The following is a 15,922-nucleotide window of genomic DNA, read 5'->3' on the forward strand; positions in this document are numbered from 1 at the left end:
TGAGTCTGAGAAGCCAAGCAAACGCTGATAACCTCCTCCAGGAGGTGGGGCTAATTTCCCTCTTCTTGAGTGAGAGCTGGACTTAATAATTCAATTTCAAAGAACAGAGTGTGGGAATGGAAAAATACTAACTTTACAGCGGAGAAACCTGCAAGACACTACCTTACCCAAATGGTCAAGGTTACCATCCATGGTGATAAGACATGGCGGTATCATGTACCTGTTGAGATCACATGACAAGAAGGGCACTTCACTTCTGTGATGTTCTTCCAAAAACTCATGACCTCGGTCTAATCATGAGAAAAAACTCAGACAAACTCAAATTGAGAGACATTCTACAAAATCCCTGACCAACACTCTTCAAAACCATGAAAGCCAAGAAAGACAAGGAAAGACTGAGAATCTGTCACAATTCAGAAAAGACGTCATGACTAAATGTAATGTGGTATCCCGGACTGAAGCCTGGAACAGTAAAAGGACAATAAGGGAAAAATCAGAGAAACCCAAATAAAGTCTATAGTTTAGTTAATAGTAATGTAGCAATATTGATTTCTTAGTTTTGTCAAACATACCATGATATCTAAAATGTTAACATTAGGGAAAACAGGTTGAAGGGTATATGGGAACTTTCCTGTAAATCTAAAAATGAAACAAAATGGATGATAGTAAGGGGGGGTACTTCAGGGAGAATGGTGAGGGAAGGCTTCATTACAAAATAAAATAAAAAGATTATTTTTGAAAAAGCCGCTGCTAAGAACTGAAAAAGCTAAGCAATGATTTGGCAGTCCCAAAGAGTTGGGGAAACAAAAATTGGAGTTCAGGACCCACCAAAGAGAAAGTACTGACTTTCAGTTGAAACCCTGATGGGCAATGCCCAAGGAGTGGCACAAATCAGAAATAGACAGCCCTCACAAAGCCTGAAAATGCATCTTCAAATCATCTCAGTCCAAACTTGGATCAAGGTAATCTGGCCATACTCTGCAATCTGAAGGAAATTTAATCCTTTCTAAAAGAAAATCTGATTCGGAGCCACTATGATAGTTCATATACAATTTAAGGTATTCACTGCAAAAATATCAGGCATGACAGAAAACAAGAACAAATGACCAAAAATCCAATTTTAAAATATCAGGCAATAGAAACATACCAATAGATAACCCAGATTCTAGGATTATCAGACAGGAACTTTGAAATAATTATGATTAATGTGTTCCAGAAAATAGATGAAAAGATGGAGAGTTTCTCCAGAGGACTGGAATCTATTTTTAAAAAAAGAAAAAAAGGCCAGTGGAAACACTAGAGCTGAAAATTAAAACAATTGAAATTAAGTCAATAGGTAAGTATAAAACCAGATTAAACACAGCAGAAGAGAAAATTAGTCGAAAGAGTGAAACGATCTGGATTGATGCAGAAAGAGGGGAAAAACAGAATAGAAAATGTGGAAATGAGCATAAGCAACACATGGAACATAATGAAAAGGTCTAACACATGTGAAATAGAGATTCTGAATGGAAAGGAGAGTGAAGAAGCATTAATTAGAGAAATACTGACTATTGATGAAATACATCAAGACACAAATTCAAAAATCTCTATGACCCCAAGCAGGGTATTCACAAAGAAAACAAAACCTAGGCAGCCATCGTGGACTGAAGCTGGTTGAGGTGGCAGCAGGCCGAAGGCTCACTCTCAGTCTTAGGAAGACAAGCCCGAGGGCAGGGCATGCATGGGCATGAAAGAGGACGTGGGCGCACGTGTGCCTCGGTCAGACTTTGTGCTCCAGGAGAGAAAATACTTTCAGCAGTCTTTGAAGGAAGAAACTGCAAAGCTTTGAAATATTCATTTTTTGAATGTCAAAGATCAAGGTTGGACGCCAGATCAAGATTCAGAGGAAGAAAAGGATATTGATACCATTGTGATGAAAACAACAAAGGATTTTCTCTGGTCATTAAAACAGAGAAGCCAAAATAGGAAACATACTTTTGCTACATCTGGTTGGACCAGATTTTCCCTCATGGAACATTGGAGAAAATGGATGAGTTCTGTTTTTTAACATGTATAAAGTAAATGATTCTCTTGCTCTAAGTTATTTTTAGAAGAAAAATGTAATTGAACAATTATGGCCTGGGAGCATAATAAATGTGTTCTGAGAATTGTTCTAAAGCACAAAGAATGGAAAGATTGTTATTTTCAAGCTTGACTCTTCAACCAAATGACACAATTTGTACATCCTTTGTGAATATTATAAAGGCCACTGATGGGACTGACACAATTGATAACATGGAGCCCAGCGAGAAAATGTTTATCAGGAAAGTTAAGCATAAAAAACTTTATTTTATTCAATCTGCCCTATTTAGTTCTACAATAAATTGTGTTTGATTCCTTGGGAAACAAACCAACCAACCAACATAGGCACATAGTATAAAAACCAAAGTCAGTAAAACATTAAAAACCACCAAGGAAAAAAGATGTGTTATCTTTAAAGAATCAAAACTAAGACTTATAGGGGCCAGCCCCATGGCCTACTGGTTAAGCTCAGCGTGCTCCACTTCAGCAGCCCAGGTTTGGTTCCCAGGCACAGACCTACACCGCTCATCAGTGGCCATGCTGTGGTGGTGACCCACATACAAAATAGAGGAAGATTGGCACAGATGTTGGCTCAGGGAGAATCTTTCTTAGGAAAAAAAAAAGAAAAGACTTACAGGTAACTTTTCAAAAATATGATGTAAGGCAGAAAAGAATGGAATGACACAAACAGTACACTTCCAAATACCTCTAAGGATCAAAGACTAAAGCAGAGTGGATACAAAATATTTTGAACTGATTAATATTGAAAATACAACAACTTGTGCAATGCACCTAAAGTAAAGCTTAGGAGAAAATACAAAACCTTAAATAAACATATTAGAAAATAAGAAAGGCTAAAAGTCAATTGTCTAAGCATTCATTTCAAGAAGCCACGAAAAAAAACAAACCAAAAAGAAATGCATAAGTTGAGAGTAAAAAAAAAAGGGAATAAAAAAATTTATAATATAGAAAACATTTTAAAGCTAGTTATTGAAGAGACCAATAAAATGGCTAATCCCTTAGAAAGAATAATCAAGAAAAAAGAAAGAAAGCACAAATTACCAATAAGACAAATAAAGAAGCCATCACTACAGATTCTGTAGACTAGATAAGAGGATTATAGCAATTTTATGCAAATAACATGAAAATTTATTAAAAAATGAGCAAATGCCTAGAAAAATACAACTTACTAAAACCAACACAAGAAGAGATATGTAATCTTAATAGTCTTATATCTATTAAATAAATTGAATCTGTAAATAAAAACCTTCTACTAAGAAACCTCCAGGCCCAGAAGGCTTCACCAATGAGCACTTCCAAACATTTAAAAAAGAAATAATATCCATCTTATATAGACGTTCCTAAAGAACAGAAAAGAGAAAACATTTGTAACTTGTTGCTGAAACCACCACACTCTTTATACCAAGACCTGAAAAAGACATTTTTAGAAAGGAAAGTTATAGATCAATCACTCTCATGAACAAAAATGATTTCATTTTGTCAAAAACAAGAAAACCAAGTAATAGAATTAGAATAGTAGATACTTTTAGCAGATAATGACTGGGAGGGGACATGACGCAGGCTTCTGGGGTGCCAGTAATGTTCTATATCATAATATGGATAGGATCCATTTTGTAAATAATTTATCAAAATTTCTGCACTTTACATATGTGTATTTCCATTATAAATGGTTTTTCAATATGCAGTACAAGAACCTCTTTTCATCACCTCCTCCCTTCTAGCAACACTGATTATGCTCTTCTTGTGCTACCAATTGCCAGAGTTCCTAGCACAGAGAAGGTACTGAATATATATTTGTTAGAAACAGAATCAACAAATCTTTTGTTAGACATGGAAAACACCAGCACAGTGTCGCTGTGTTTAAACACACAGACGGTGTTTAAAATATACGCACTTCTTTAACTCAAGAATGAACCACTGAGTGAAACCTCGGGAAAAAAGTGTATCCTCTTCTAAAACCTCTTGATGTCAGAAGTCCTGGCAGAGGCAGTAGAAGATGAGTGATCCAATAAGAGGAACTGATCGAATAAACATGAAATAAGAGGTAAGGGCAGATTGAGAAGAAAGTAGAGGGGAAAGACAGAGATGATTTGAAGGAAAGGTGGAAAGGAAGCACAAGGAGATAATGAAAAGTCCCACATGGATGTCAAGCTGCTAGAGCTCAGAGGTCAAGTACAGATTCAGCTGCACAAGAAAATTGGGGAGTCTCTGGGCAGAAAGCCAAGGTCTGATCAGCCTTAATATGAGGCGTTTCTTCCTCACTGAGCCTACCTCTTCTTCTTTTATTTTAGGGCTCCGAGTGACCTATGACTTGAGAGACGGGAGTCCTGAGTTCTAGATTCAGCTTTGTGATGATGCCTTAAGCCAGTCATTCCACTTTCCTGGCTCCTGGGGGACTAATCAGTAAAATGGGAGGACAGGTCTTTCAGTATTTTATGCATTTACTCCTTATGACTAAAAATGCTCCTGGCGCCACTGAGATTTCCCAAGAAGTTCTGAGATCCCTTCTTTAAAGCACAAAGAACAGACTATTGCTATGCAATGATAATTTTTTTTAAAAGTGCAATGCATTCTCTAAGTTGGGTTAGGAAATGTTGGCAATAAGCCTCCATCTCTTTGGAGGAAAGGCTCTTCCATAGTCCCATTTTCAGAGGCACATTCATCATAATGCTTCGGCACAATTAGGCAAGCTGCTCAGTCACTCCAAATATCCATCTCTCTTTACAAAGTACCATTGAAGCCTGTCAAAGTGGTGTTGAAGCCTCCGGCACTCTCCTCTGTGAATGTCACTGTGGGAAGAGGCTTGGCATTGTGTTAATTACATTAGGTGGCTCAGGACAACATAATCTCACCTGATCAACACTATTCCTTCCTCTTCTTTTCCTCTCTTCAGGCCCTCTGCCTGCATCTTTTTATTAGTCTTTCATTTACTTATTCATCCTTGCAAGAAATATTTACTGAGCACTCCCTTGGTGCCAGGCCCTGTGCCAGGTGCTAGGTATATATCAGCAACAAGCCAGGTAAAGTCCCTTCCCTTGTAGATTTCTTGGACTTTCCCTCTGCATGCCTTTTATCTTAGTTGGATTGAAAAATACTTTAGCCATAATTGGGGTACGTGTATTCTTGTCTCAACTCTGCTACTAGTCTAAGGGGTAAGTCGCTTAACCTCTCTGAATATGATTTTCTTCTTCTGTAAATAAAAGTGTTGAACAAGAGCAATCTCTAAGAATCTCTCACATGGATTTTTTTCAGTAGCTCCTGACTAGTCTCCCTGCCTTCATTTTGGCCCTTCCCTCCCCACGCATTTTATCCTAAACACAATAGCCAGACTATTGTTAAAATGTTAAGTCAGATCTTGTAACTCCTCTGCTCAAAACTCTCCAATGGGTCTCACTCAAAGTGAAACCCAAAGTTCTCACTGTGCCCTGGATGTAGTGCGTGATCTAGCCCCCAATTACTTCTCTAACCTCATCTCCCATCATCCTCCCCTCACCGGCTCCACCCAGGCACACTGGCCTCCTGGCTGTTTCTCGCACACTCTAAGCATACTCCTCTCTCAGGGCCATGGCATTCACTTCTTCCACTGCCTGGAAAACTCTCCTTCCCCTCCCCAAGGTTCACATGGCTCATCCTCTCACTTCCCCCATCGTTTGCTCAGATGTCTCCTTTTCAGAAGGTATTCTCTGCTCTGACCAGCCTATACAAAAATAGCACCTGCTGTCACTCTCTGCCATTTACCCTGCCTTTTTTTAATCCTTATGATTGTCTAATACATCCAAATTTACTTGTTGCTCTTCCATGACCCTCCACTAGAAGATACACTCCATTAGATTGGGGATCTTTGCCTGTTTTGTTCCCTGCTATGTCCCCAGTGCCTGGAGTAGTGCCTGACACACAGCAAACACTCAATAAATGTGTGTTGAATTAATGAAAGAATGAATCTCCTCTAGTAATCAAAGAAGTCTCAGTGCGTGTCAAACTTTATTCGTACTTTAGGAGGGTTCAAATCTGGCTATAAGGAACCAGTTAAGTACTGGAATTAGGCTATGCAGAATACTTACCAATAAAAATTGACCATCAGCTGAAGCCAATCTATTCCATTCCATGAAGATTTCTGTTTCATAGCATGAGAGGCACAATATGATTAGACCTGAAAGCCGTTTCTTCTATGCAGCTCCTTGTGGTGAAAAGAGTGGGCATTACTGTCTTCATTTGACTTAGGCTCACGGAGGTTTGGTCATTTATCCAATATCATCCAGCCTTTTTGAGGCAGAGGTAAAATAAGAACATAAATGCCTGACCTCTAAGCCTATGGTCGTTTATTTTCAATAGTGACCTACACAAGACAGGAAGACCTGGATATACTGTTTATAGGCATAAGAAATATGTGAGGTATGGACTAAAAAGTGTAAATTAACAACCATGAGGAACTTTTCCCACTGATCTTCTGAAGTGATTGGGTGTCCCGGAGGCTCAAAGTACTATTTATCTTCTGTGTTGCCATATGCCCAATGCTTGGCACATGCTCAATTCACATGTGATGATTAAATGAAAGTATCTGTCTCATAGTAAACAAAATCCTCCTAGCAAACAGGTGCCCCCAGGTAATAATTACTCCCACTCCTGCACAGGCCACAGCCTTGGAGCCATTCACATCCACAAACAGCAACATCCCCACATCGCCCCGCCCCCCACACACACACTCACAGCATCCCTTGAAGGAGAAGAAAAAGTACCCTCTACACACTGCATCCACACCTGCCTGTACAGGTGCTTCCTAGGCAGGTGAAGAGCTAGGACAAAGTCACCAGCTCCCAGTTTGTCTAAAAGTACCTCCAGGGGCACCACAATGACACACATAGATTCATGCATATATATTTACTTGGACAGAGACCCATTTACAAACACAAATGTACAAATACACATATGCACTTCAAATTCACTTCAGAATTAGGCAGGATACAAACAATAAATCCATTTCTAATGCAGAAATAAACATGCTGGTCTTGCCCAAGCATATTCACAAATGTACTCACACATGTATACAAGCACATTGACAAAGATAATATTTACCCCAAGGTATGACTGTGAGAAGTAAATGAGATTATACGAATTGCACAATAGTGCCTGGTATATAGAAATCATGCTAATAAAGGTTGGCAATAATAGGCAGATGGAGAGATAGAGAGGTAATATAAATTTGTATCAGACTCATGTTTATACCCACCTTCAAAGCAAAATTTCCTTTTCAGTCACTACTCAGAATCTCACGGAAATTCTAAGCAGTCCATCACTGTTCTGGTGTGTGGGAGCCAATAAACGAGGGAGTGATGTGGGGTATGCTGCAACAGTGGAGGTGGGGGAGAATCCTGCCAGTAGGAGGCTGATGAACAAAGCTTTCCAGACCGCTCTGCTTGGGAGAAGGCCTGGACTTGGGGAGAGCTGAACTGTTAAGAAATATCCCAGGGAGAACCAACCTCAAACACTCAAAAGCGGGAGTTCCTAAAGCTACTGTGTAAGGGAGAGGGGTTGTCCCTTCTCAGCAGGCTGGGAGGGAGAGACCCCAGAGTCCCAGCGAGTTCAAATCAGCCTGAAAATCCTACAGAGGCTATTAATCCACTAAAGTCCGGTGGCTTGGAGAAAATCTGATTAACTCCACCTCCCAAGCTGGGCTCTAGAGTGAAATGTATGACTGGTTTCTGAGACTCAAATCAAGTGGGAAAACAGAAAAGCAGAAGAAGAAAACACGGAGTGGGGATGGTGAGTACTGGATACCTGTATGTTCAGCTTGGCTCTACCTTAATTTGGAGCAAGCTGCAAGCTTTCTGAGGCTCTGTTTCCCCAGCTTGTGAAATGTAAATAAAACGGTCTCCTGTCCAGTTGGAAGGGGGCATATCTTCCTTATCTCCCAAAAGGGTGCCAGTGGTGAGGCCAGGACTGCTCCCTCTTGACCCTGGAAACTGCTCAAGGAATTTCTCCTCTATATTCCTGCTGCAGTGGCCCTGGAGAGGCAGAGGGAGAAGGGTCTCCTTTACCGACTAGACTTCTTTTTGAAACCTCTCCTTTCCTTCCAGGGCCAAATATTACAACTTCAGAGCTCTAAAGAAACTCAGGGATCTGACTCAATTCTTCATTTTAAGATGATAAACTGAGCACAGAGGCACGTCTAAACTGGGACCCATGATGTTCGTTTTACTGACATAAGAGTACATTCTTTAAAAATCAAGGTAATATTTTGAGAGACCTCTAGAGATTAACTCCATAACCCCCTGCACCCCACCGCCCTCATGCAAAGGAGAGGGGAGGGGCGGATCTTGTCCAGCACACTAAGCGTTAAACTCAACCCGGAGTCTAACACGCGATTGGCTGAACAGGGGGAAAAGATCTGGTTTTCGCAGCTGCAGGCCAATGAGCACCTCGAGTGGGAGGGTTTGAAGATACTAAGGAGTTTTCCCCCCTTTTTTTCCCCCCTTCACCCCCTCCCATGGCCATCGCCCGCCCTCCCCCCGCCCCCTCAAACCCCCACGCCGCCAGTTTGTTAAATTAATGCAGTAAGAAAGTCTGAAGATCTGAAGGAGTCCTGGCCAAAGGAAGATGGGCGAGCTCAGAAAACCGAGATGCCTCTGAAGCCTTGGGCTCCTGAGCCCCGCGGGGTCGCCATGGACCCCGGCAGCCCCTGAAACTTGCCCTGAGCTCTCTCACGCCTGCATCCCTAAGCAATGGGACACCTTTCCTGCAGCGATCATAACTTATTCGGCGGGGACCAGAGAACACGGATCGCAAAGCGGCAGCAGACCGGCACGCAGGCAGGGGGACGAGATTCCGGGACTCGGTCGCGATGCGCCAGCCTGGCACACTCTCCGGGATTTAACTGAAGGCAGCATCGTCAATCGCTTCCCCTCGCCCCTAAACCCCTCGGGCCAGTCTAGGGGCATAAAGCCCTGCTCTCACTAACCAAGATGCTTGCTCAATCTTACCGTCCGAGGCCAGCGCTCTGATCTCCACAGAAGATTTTTTTTCTTGTTTGGAGCTGGCCGTTTAAACAGAAAAACAGGGGTAAAAAAGAAAATATACCCACCCCTAAACGTGCTTCCCCAGCGCCGCAGGGAGCCAGCAGACACGCTGGAGTTTAACAAACAGCAATACTCTTCGCGCTCCTGAAAAGCAGGGCTGGACGCTCTCCGTGGTGCTGAAACGCTTCGCTGCTGCCGCTCTCCGTGGTACCCACAGCTCCCTCGCTTCAATTTCCCCTGGGGCTCTTCCTCTGCTCCCCTGTTCCCCACCTCCCCTTAGCATCTGGATTATTTTTTTCAATAGCGCTCGCTGGTCTTGTAAGTGCCAATTTGAAACATTTTTTGCCCCCATAACTCGTGGACTACAAAGCACAAGGACCTGAAAAATGTACAGCTTCAATACTCTTCGACTCTACCTTTGGGAGACCATTGTATTCTTCAGGTATGCAATTTTCTACTGACCACATCGCTTTGATGGAAATGGGGTAAAGGAGCACGGAGGCTGACTCTGTCTTCGATCCGCTCATTTAGGGGGAGGTGGGTGCTGTATACCTCTGCAATCGGGTCCTTCCATCCCACCCCCACCCCCCACTCCGCCCGCAGGGTGTCTGGCTTGTGCGTGGAGGTCTGAGACAGTCGTTGCTCTGGCAGCTGTTTGCCTTTTTCTTGTGATTTGTTTGCCCTTCCGCCTGCTACACCCCTACCCCATCACTGGCCCCCAGCCCCCCTGCATACGGGCTCTCACTTGGCTGAGGACTTTAGGGGGAAGCTTTAGGAGTTACTCAGTTTAATTAGGACTGCATTCTCTCTAACCGCAGTGCCGAAAACCTCAGCTCCCCGGTCTGGGAGCCAAGTGACAACTAGCGGTGACGGGGAAGGTTGCACTCGAACTCGCTGGACACAACATTTCATTTTCTCTCCTTTTTTGTTGTTATTTTCTTTTTCTGCGGGGTGTAGGTAGGGGTGAGGGTGTTGCTGAGGTTTAGTGCCTGGAAACGATATTGTTATGACCTCAGGTTGTAAAGCCCTGAATTTAGGGGCAGAGTAGATCTGTTTATGAACAGATTCTGGGAAACATTTCCCTTTTGAAACTTTGACTCCCTCGTCTCCCTCACTCACCTTTCTAAACTCTACTTTGTTAGCTGCAGATCCTGAACTGATGAACAATTCTTGTTTGTTTTGTTTCTTAGTTTATGTCTATCCCTGACTTAATAGCTGTTAAGTTGTCTTTCAGGTTAAATTTTTTGTTTACAACAGAAAAAAAAAAGGCTTAGTATTTTTTATGTTAGTACAAGTGAAAAGTGAAAAATCACCTCTTTGGGAAGCGTTGAAATAGATAGTGCTTTTGTAAGTGGGTGAATCATGCCGTCTTCAGAGGTGGTTATGATAAATTCCATACATGAATTGAAGGAAATTCTTCTTCTTCCACGACCTGCAGGGATCACTAATCTTCCTCATTTTAGATGCCTGCCTCTCATGTTTTACCATGGCATTGGATTAACAGTCATTTGAAAACAGCACTCCAGGTTGTTTTTAAAAACAAGTAGCCTGCGAATATAATTCTGTCCCACCATAAACATAAGCAAGTAATTCTTGATTTTTTTACTTTGTAGAGAGCTCTGCATATGAATTGCTGGTTTGATTAATGCATTGGTTTGTTTATTAAATAAATGATACCTCCCCCAGATTGTAAGGATCTATATGCAAGCCTCCCTTCATGTCTTTCTCTTGAAATAAAGAAAAAACTCCCTTCCTTCTCTGAGATATTCAGTGCTAAAGCTTCTAATCTCCAGTTCAAATAATTCTTTGATAGGCCACAGTCCTGCCCGCAGCTCAGAATGCAAATAAGGAGTCAGAATGAAAAAAGTCCAACAATCCAGGGCCTTGTGAAATGTAGCTACTTTATGAGGGAAAGGGCAGAACTCTTAACTAATGATATCAATTCCTTTCTCCCCTACACACATAGTGAAACAGTAAAATGCTGTGGAGGTCGGGTACTTGGTAACATTTGTATGCAAATTGATTCTCTGTTTGGCTTACCGAGACAGAACTGAACCAGGAAGATTAAAGAACAAATTAATAGGACCAAGCACATCACCCCCCCCCCCCCCAGCTCCTTTTTTCTTGATGAACAGTATGTAATGCTTGATTTTCTTCCTCAGACATTGTCTTTCACAAAAGGGAGACACAGTCCAAAAGGTTTGCATTGTGATCATATTGATAAGGTTATGAATCCACCGTATTAATTCTTCAAGTAAACTGATGGTGACCTATCAGGAAGCATCACTCTATATCTACTTCCCTTACATGTGTCAAGGCATACACGAGCTACCATGGATATGAGATAGAATTCCATGTGTTTATAAGGAAGAAAAGTCATGACTGTGGAGAGCTGGAAAGGAATTGGTACCATTGCACTTTCAAAATATAGGAATGGCTGCATGATTTGAGGAGTAAACGTTGTTTCAGAAATGTTCTGTAATGTAAAATGATAAAAATAAGACTTGCACCAGGGAAATACCCTCAGCAGTTTTTCAGGGAGATGGGTAAAAAAAAGGTTACGAGGAGGGAAAGTATTGCCTTTGTCTAATTAGCATTCTCATTTCTAACTCTCTCATTTTTAAAAAATTTCAGGTGAAAATACCAAGTATTGAAATCTAGGGGCTTATTAGATTGTATGTGGGGGTAAATGGAGACTGGCAGCTCCCTAGCAGGTTCTATTTGAATAACCCCTTCTCCCCCAAGGGAGAGGCACTGTGTTGGAATGAGCCAATCCAATCATCTCAGGCACCTAGGTACTCCTTAGATTAAATGATGCCAGCTGCTTACCTTGTTGAGTAAATCTGGGGGCTAGAAAAGGAAAGGCTCTCGATAATAGAAGTGTTGCTGCATCAGCACGTAACCAGCAAAATGGCAATAATGACAGCAAAACAAACAAAACAACAATCGAAGTGAGTGAGGCGGAAATCTCATATGGTGCCAATACAGAGAACGATGAATCGAGGTCTTAGCAAGAGCTGAAGGGGAGAGAAACATAGGGTACTGGGAGACACAGCATTCCAGTGTTCATCAACTGTGTCCCCATAAGTAAAATGAGGTAATTTGGCTGAAGTTCCTGCTCTGATATTTTAAAAGCCTGTGGTTCTAAAATTCCATGAGTGACATTCTAGGATTCAATAACCTAAATTTTGTCTCTTTATTTTAAATTAGGGATGGGGCTTTACATCCAGACCAGTCAAAAATAATAGGCAAAGATAAGGTTTTTTATGATAGAAACACATTCCCATTAAACCTCCTTTCAAGCCAAAGGAAACTTGCTTTGATTCCTAGAGCCCTTAGGGTGGCTTATGGCTGGGAAGGGCCAAGAGTGACCCCCAAATTTACTCACCTTCTGAGTCACTCAAATAGACTCATGGCGTTTAACCATGCTGCTCAATCTTGGCACTATTGACATTTGAACTGGATAATTCTTTGTTACGAGGGCTGTCCTGTGCATTGTAAGATGTTTAGCAGTATCCTTGGCACCAGTTGCACCCCTTCCCTGAGTCATGACAGTCAAAAATGTCTCCAGGCAGTGCCAAAAATCGGGGGAGGGGGGTGGGGGGGATTTCCTGCAGTGGAGAACCACTGGTATGGAATGACCAAATATTTAATCTGCTGCTCTGATGTACTAATTATGAGGAGAACAGTCTAGTTTCCTTGAGAAAACACCTCTCACAAAACACGCAAAGTACCCCAGTGAAGCAAAAAGGGACCCAGCTTGTGCTTGAGAAGGGAATGAAAGCAGAGGAGAGAAACCAAATCTAAACCATGAGTGGTTTTCCCAAAAGATGATCAGCTTTCCTTTATGTGCACTTCCATCTGCCATCCCAGTGGATGCTTCCTTGCACAGGGTTTTGTTCTGAATATGGCACTCCCTTATTAAGAAAGGTCACCAAAACCTTGAAGGGGAGATGTTTCTATTCACTCTAGGGTCAAAAGGAACACGGCAAATAGATTGTTTGGTATCTCGGTCCTGAAAGGCAACCCAGTTGAAAGGTAAATAAGCTTTCCTTTGAGGTGGTCCCTCTGGCTCCCCAGTCTCCAAGCTTGCCAAGAGAGGCAGATGACCACTTGGATCTTTTCCTCCTGGTAGCGTAGCTGTATTCTCCCTCAAATCTTACCCGCTGCATTTGGGGTACTGCGGAAAGTGTCTAGGAACTTCTGAAATGGGCCCAGGACTTTTTCCTAAGGAAAGAAGCCCCTTGAGCAGTCTGCATTAGGACCAATCAAAATGTCAGTCTACCCTCTTTTGGGGGCTTGGGAACCTTGAGAAAGAGAAAAGAAAACATCATTTCTTCTGTTCCTGAGGGACGGCTTGGACAAGAACCCTAGGCTAGTGAATGGAGTTATGAATCAGCACATAACATCTGCATATTTGCAAAACTGGTAATGACCTATTGGGATATTTAGGGAACTGATTTTTGAGACCTTCTTATGAAAGAGGTTGCAACCATGTGGTGAATTGGGAAGAGCAGGTAGGCTATGATTTGAGAGCCCCCTTCTAGAGTTAGCGCTGCTCCCATCCTGCAGCATGGCTTCCACAAGTCTCTTTCCATTGTGGGGACTCAGGTTTCTTATCAATCAACTCAAATGACTGATTCCTATGCCTCTAAGTTCCCTCCAGTCTCAGACAGGGTCTTTATTAAGGACAGGGGCCCACACCCACAAAGGCTCTGGATGAATTTGCTTTGGTGCTGATATAGCCTTCATTTCTTCACTAGGCATTTATTTGTCATGTGTTTATGTGTCCAGTCCAAAACTAGGCACTCTGCAGGGGAGACAGAGGTAATAGATGCCACAGTCCCTGTCCTTGCAGAAAGGGGAGTCACTTCTCCCTTTAAAGCTACATTAAAAACGTTTTTCCTTCTCAGAGGGCCCACAGATCTCCCCTCCAGACAGCCTGTGTGCACGTCCTGCGACAGCATCACATTTATGTGGGCGTCATTAACTTTATTTCCTTCATCAGCTGGCAGAAGCCAGAATGATTTTTAAGATGGATGGCACTGTCTCCCGCCTGGCCATCTTGACGCCATTCTGCAGGTTTTCTGCTGCTTTAGACAAAGAGCTTTGGCCCAAAGGGCAAGAGACCTGGGATCCAAAATTTAGCTAGTGGCATGACCTTTAGAGGGTTCCATGACCTTTCTGGCCCTCAGTTTCCCCAGCTGTAAAATGAAGGGAATTGACAAATCACTCGCTCTAAAATCACTTTTAGCTGTGCCAGTCAAGGATTATCTTCTCCCAGTCTCCTCCATGACAGAACAGTTTTGGTTACAATTGTTGCCACATATTTTAATTATTACAAGAAATGGCAGCATTAAATTATATTCAACCTCAAAGGTCTGAAAGAATTGAGGAGGTCACTAAGCAACTTCACTCTCTGGAGAGTTATCCAAACCCGGATACAATTATTGAGAGACCCCATAAATATGTCAGTTTCCCCAGGAAATGCTTCATAAAATGGGAAAACATGATGCCTTGATCACTGTCCTCATAGATCTCAACAGTGACATAAGAAAGAGACCGGAGGTTTCTATACATTTATCGGTAATTCTGTTTGGTTTTTTCCTCCCCCATAAAGACTATCTTTTAAAAATTTTGTTTACCAAACCGCGTTCATCACCATCTTCCCCATCTTTACTAATCAAAGGCATACATAACACACTGAACATCATGGGACAAGCAGCATTGCCACACTGAGTTGACCTAAGAAAAAACAAAAGTCAGGACACGTGATGCTTTTTAGCTCTCCCACAGAGCCTTGTCAGAAGTAAATATGCAATTTGTTAGAGTTTTTGAAACATTTAAAACAGATTCCGAGTTCTCATTACTATTTCATGAACCCCCTAGGTACCCGGGGACCCCATTTGGGAAATATTAGATTTGATTTATTCTATATAGCTCCAAGAGAAGAACTGGAGTAAATTGATAGATAATTTTTTTTAATGTACACACACAAATTCTGGTTCAACGTAATTCAGAACTTTCTGGCAGATGTGTCAAATGGTGCAATGGGCTGCCTTAGTGGTAGTGAGGGTCCCTGCCAGTGGAGGTATGCAAGCAGAGACTGAAAATCCACCTCGCAGGAGTGATGTAGAAGAAATTCAAGCTGCTTTTGTGGATTGAGATTTGTGATTCGCTGCAGAAATGTAAATGAAATGCAGGTCAGAGATAAATCTTCACGATACTTATATTTCCTCCTCTCCTGAGTCCCAAATTAACTTCTGATCTTTGTAAGCTCTCTGAGTCATGCCATAAACACACATTCACTCGTACCTTTCCTTTCTTTAAAATGGATAGGATAATGAATAAATTGGGCAATAAACACACACGCACAATGCGACAAAGGATTATTAAAAGGAAATAACCTTGGTTACATAAGAGCCTGGTTTTAAGAAATGAGAAGGACCTCAGAATAAGAGAATGTCAAAGCCGGAAGGACCACCAGAAAATGCACTGGGCCAGGACAAGTCCACAGGCACAGATGATGTTCACCGGACTGATGGGCGGTGTGGCTAAAGGCCTCTCAGCCCTGAACTCCAGCTGTCTCTCCTGAACCAACTTCCTATTAAGCCTAACACACAGCTGAAAACACCATAGGGCCAGCCAGCAAATTCATTCAGAAAGCACATTAGAAGGGAACAATGCCAGGAGATGCTGAGGAGGGGGGCTCAGCCACACGGTGCCTATGCTTTGTAATGCAAGCCCTTATGAGGGGTGCTGAGGCCCCAAAGCTTTTGAAACTCCTTATAAAGGCTCCCTTTGTGGTTTTCCGAAGTTGATAT

The 15,922-nt window shown here is 42.2% G+C and overlaps 1 protein-coding gene and 1 pseudogene across 2 annotated transcripts in view; both read left to right on the plus strand.

Annotated features, from left to right (window-relative positions):
- The first annotated feature begins 203 nt into the window (after window positions 1-203).
- LOC100630423 (cytochrome c oxidase assembly factor 5 pseudogene) lies at window positions 204-1,905 on the plus strand (annotated as a pseudogene).
- Window positions 1,906-8,785: 6,880 nt separating this feature from the next.
- The window catches only part of GLRA1 (glycine receptor alpha 1), a 78,935-nt gene continuing 71,798 nt past the window's right edge, over window positions 8,786-15,922 (plus strand). The window contains exon 1 of one of the 2 annotated variants that reach the window (XM_001503630.6): window positions 8,786-9,540. In XM_001503630.6, the coding sequence (XP_001503680.1) occupies window positions 9,485-9,540 (56 nt within the window). In that variant the 5' untranslated portion in view covers window positions 8,786-9,484. The remainder of the gene's footprint in view (window positions 9,541-15,922) is intronic. The other variant, XM_001503632.6, reaches the window with a different exon arrangement.

The sequence above is a fragment of the Equus caballus genome, chromosome 14 (genome assembly GCF_041296265.1).
Source record: "Equus caballus isolate H_3958 breed thoroughbred chromosome 14, TB-T2T, whole genome shotgun sequence".
NCBI classification, from domain to species: domain Eukaryota; kingdom Metazoa; phylum Chordata; class Mammalia; order Perissodactyla; family Equidae; genus Equus; species Equus caballus.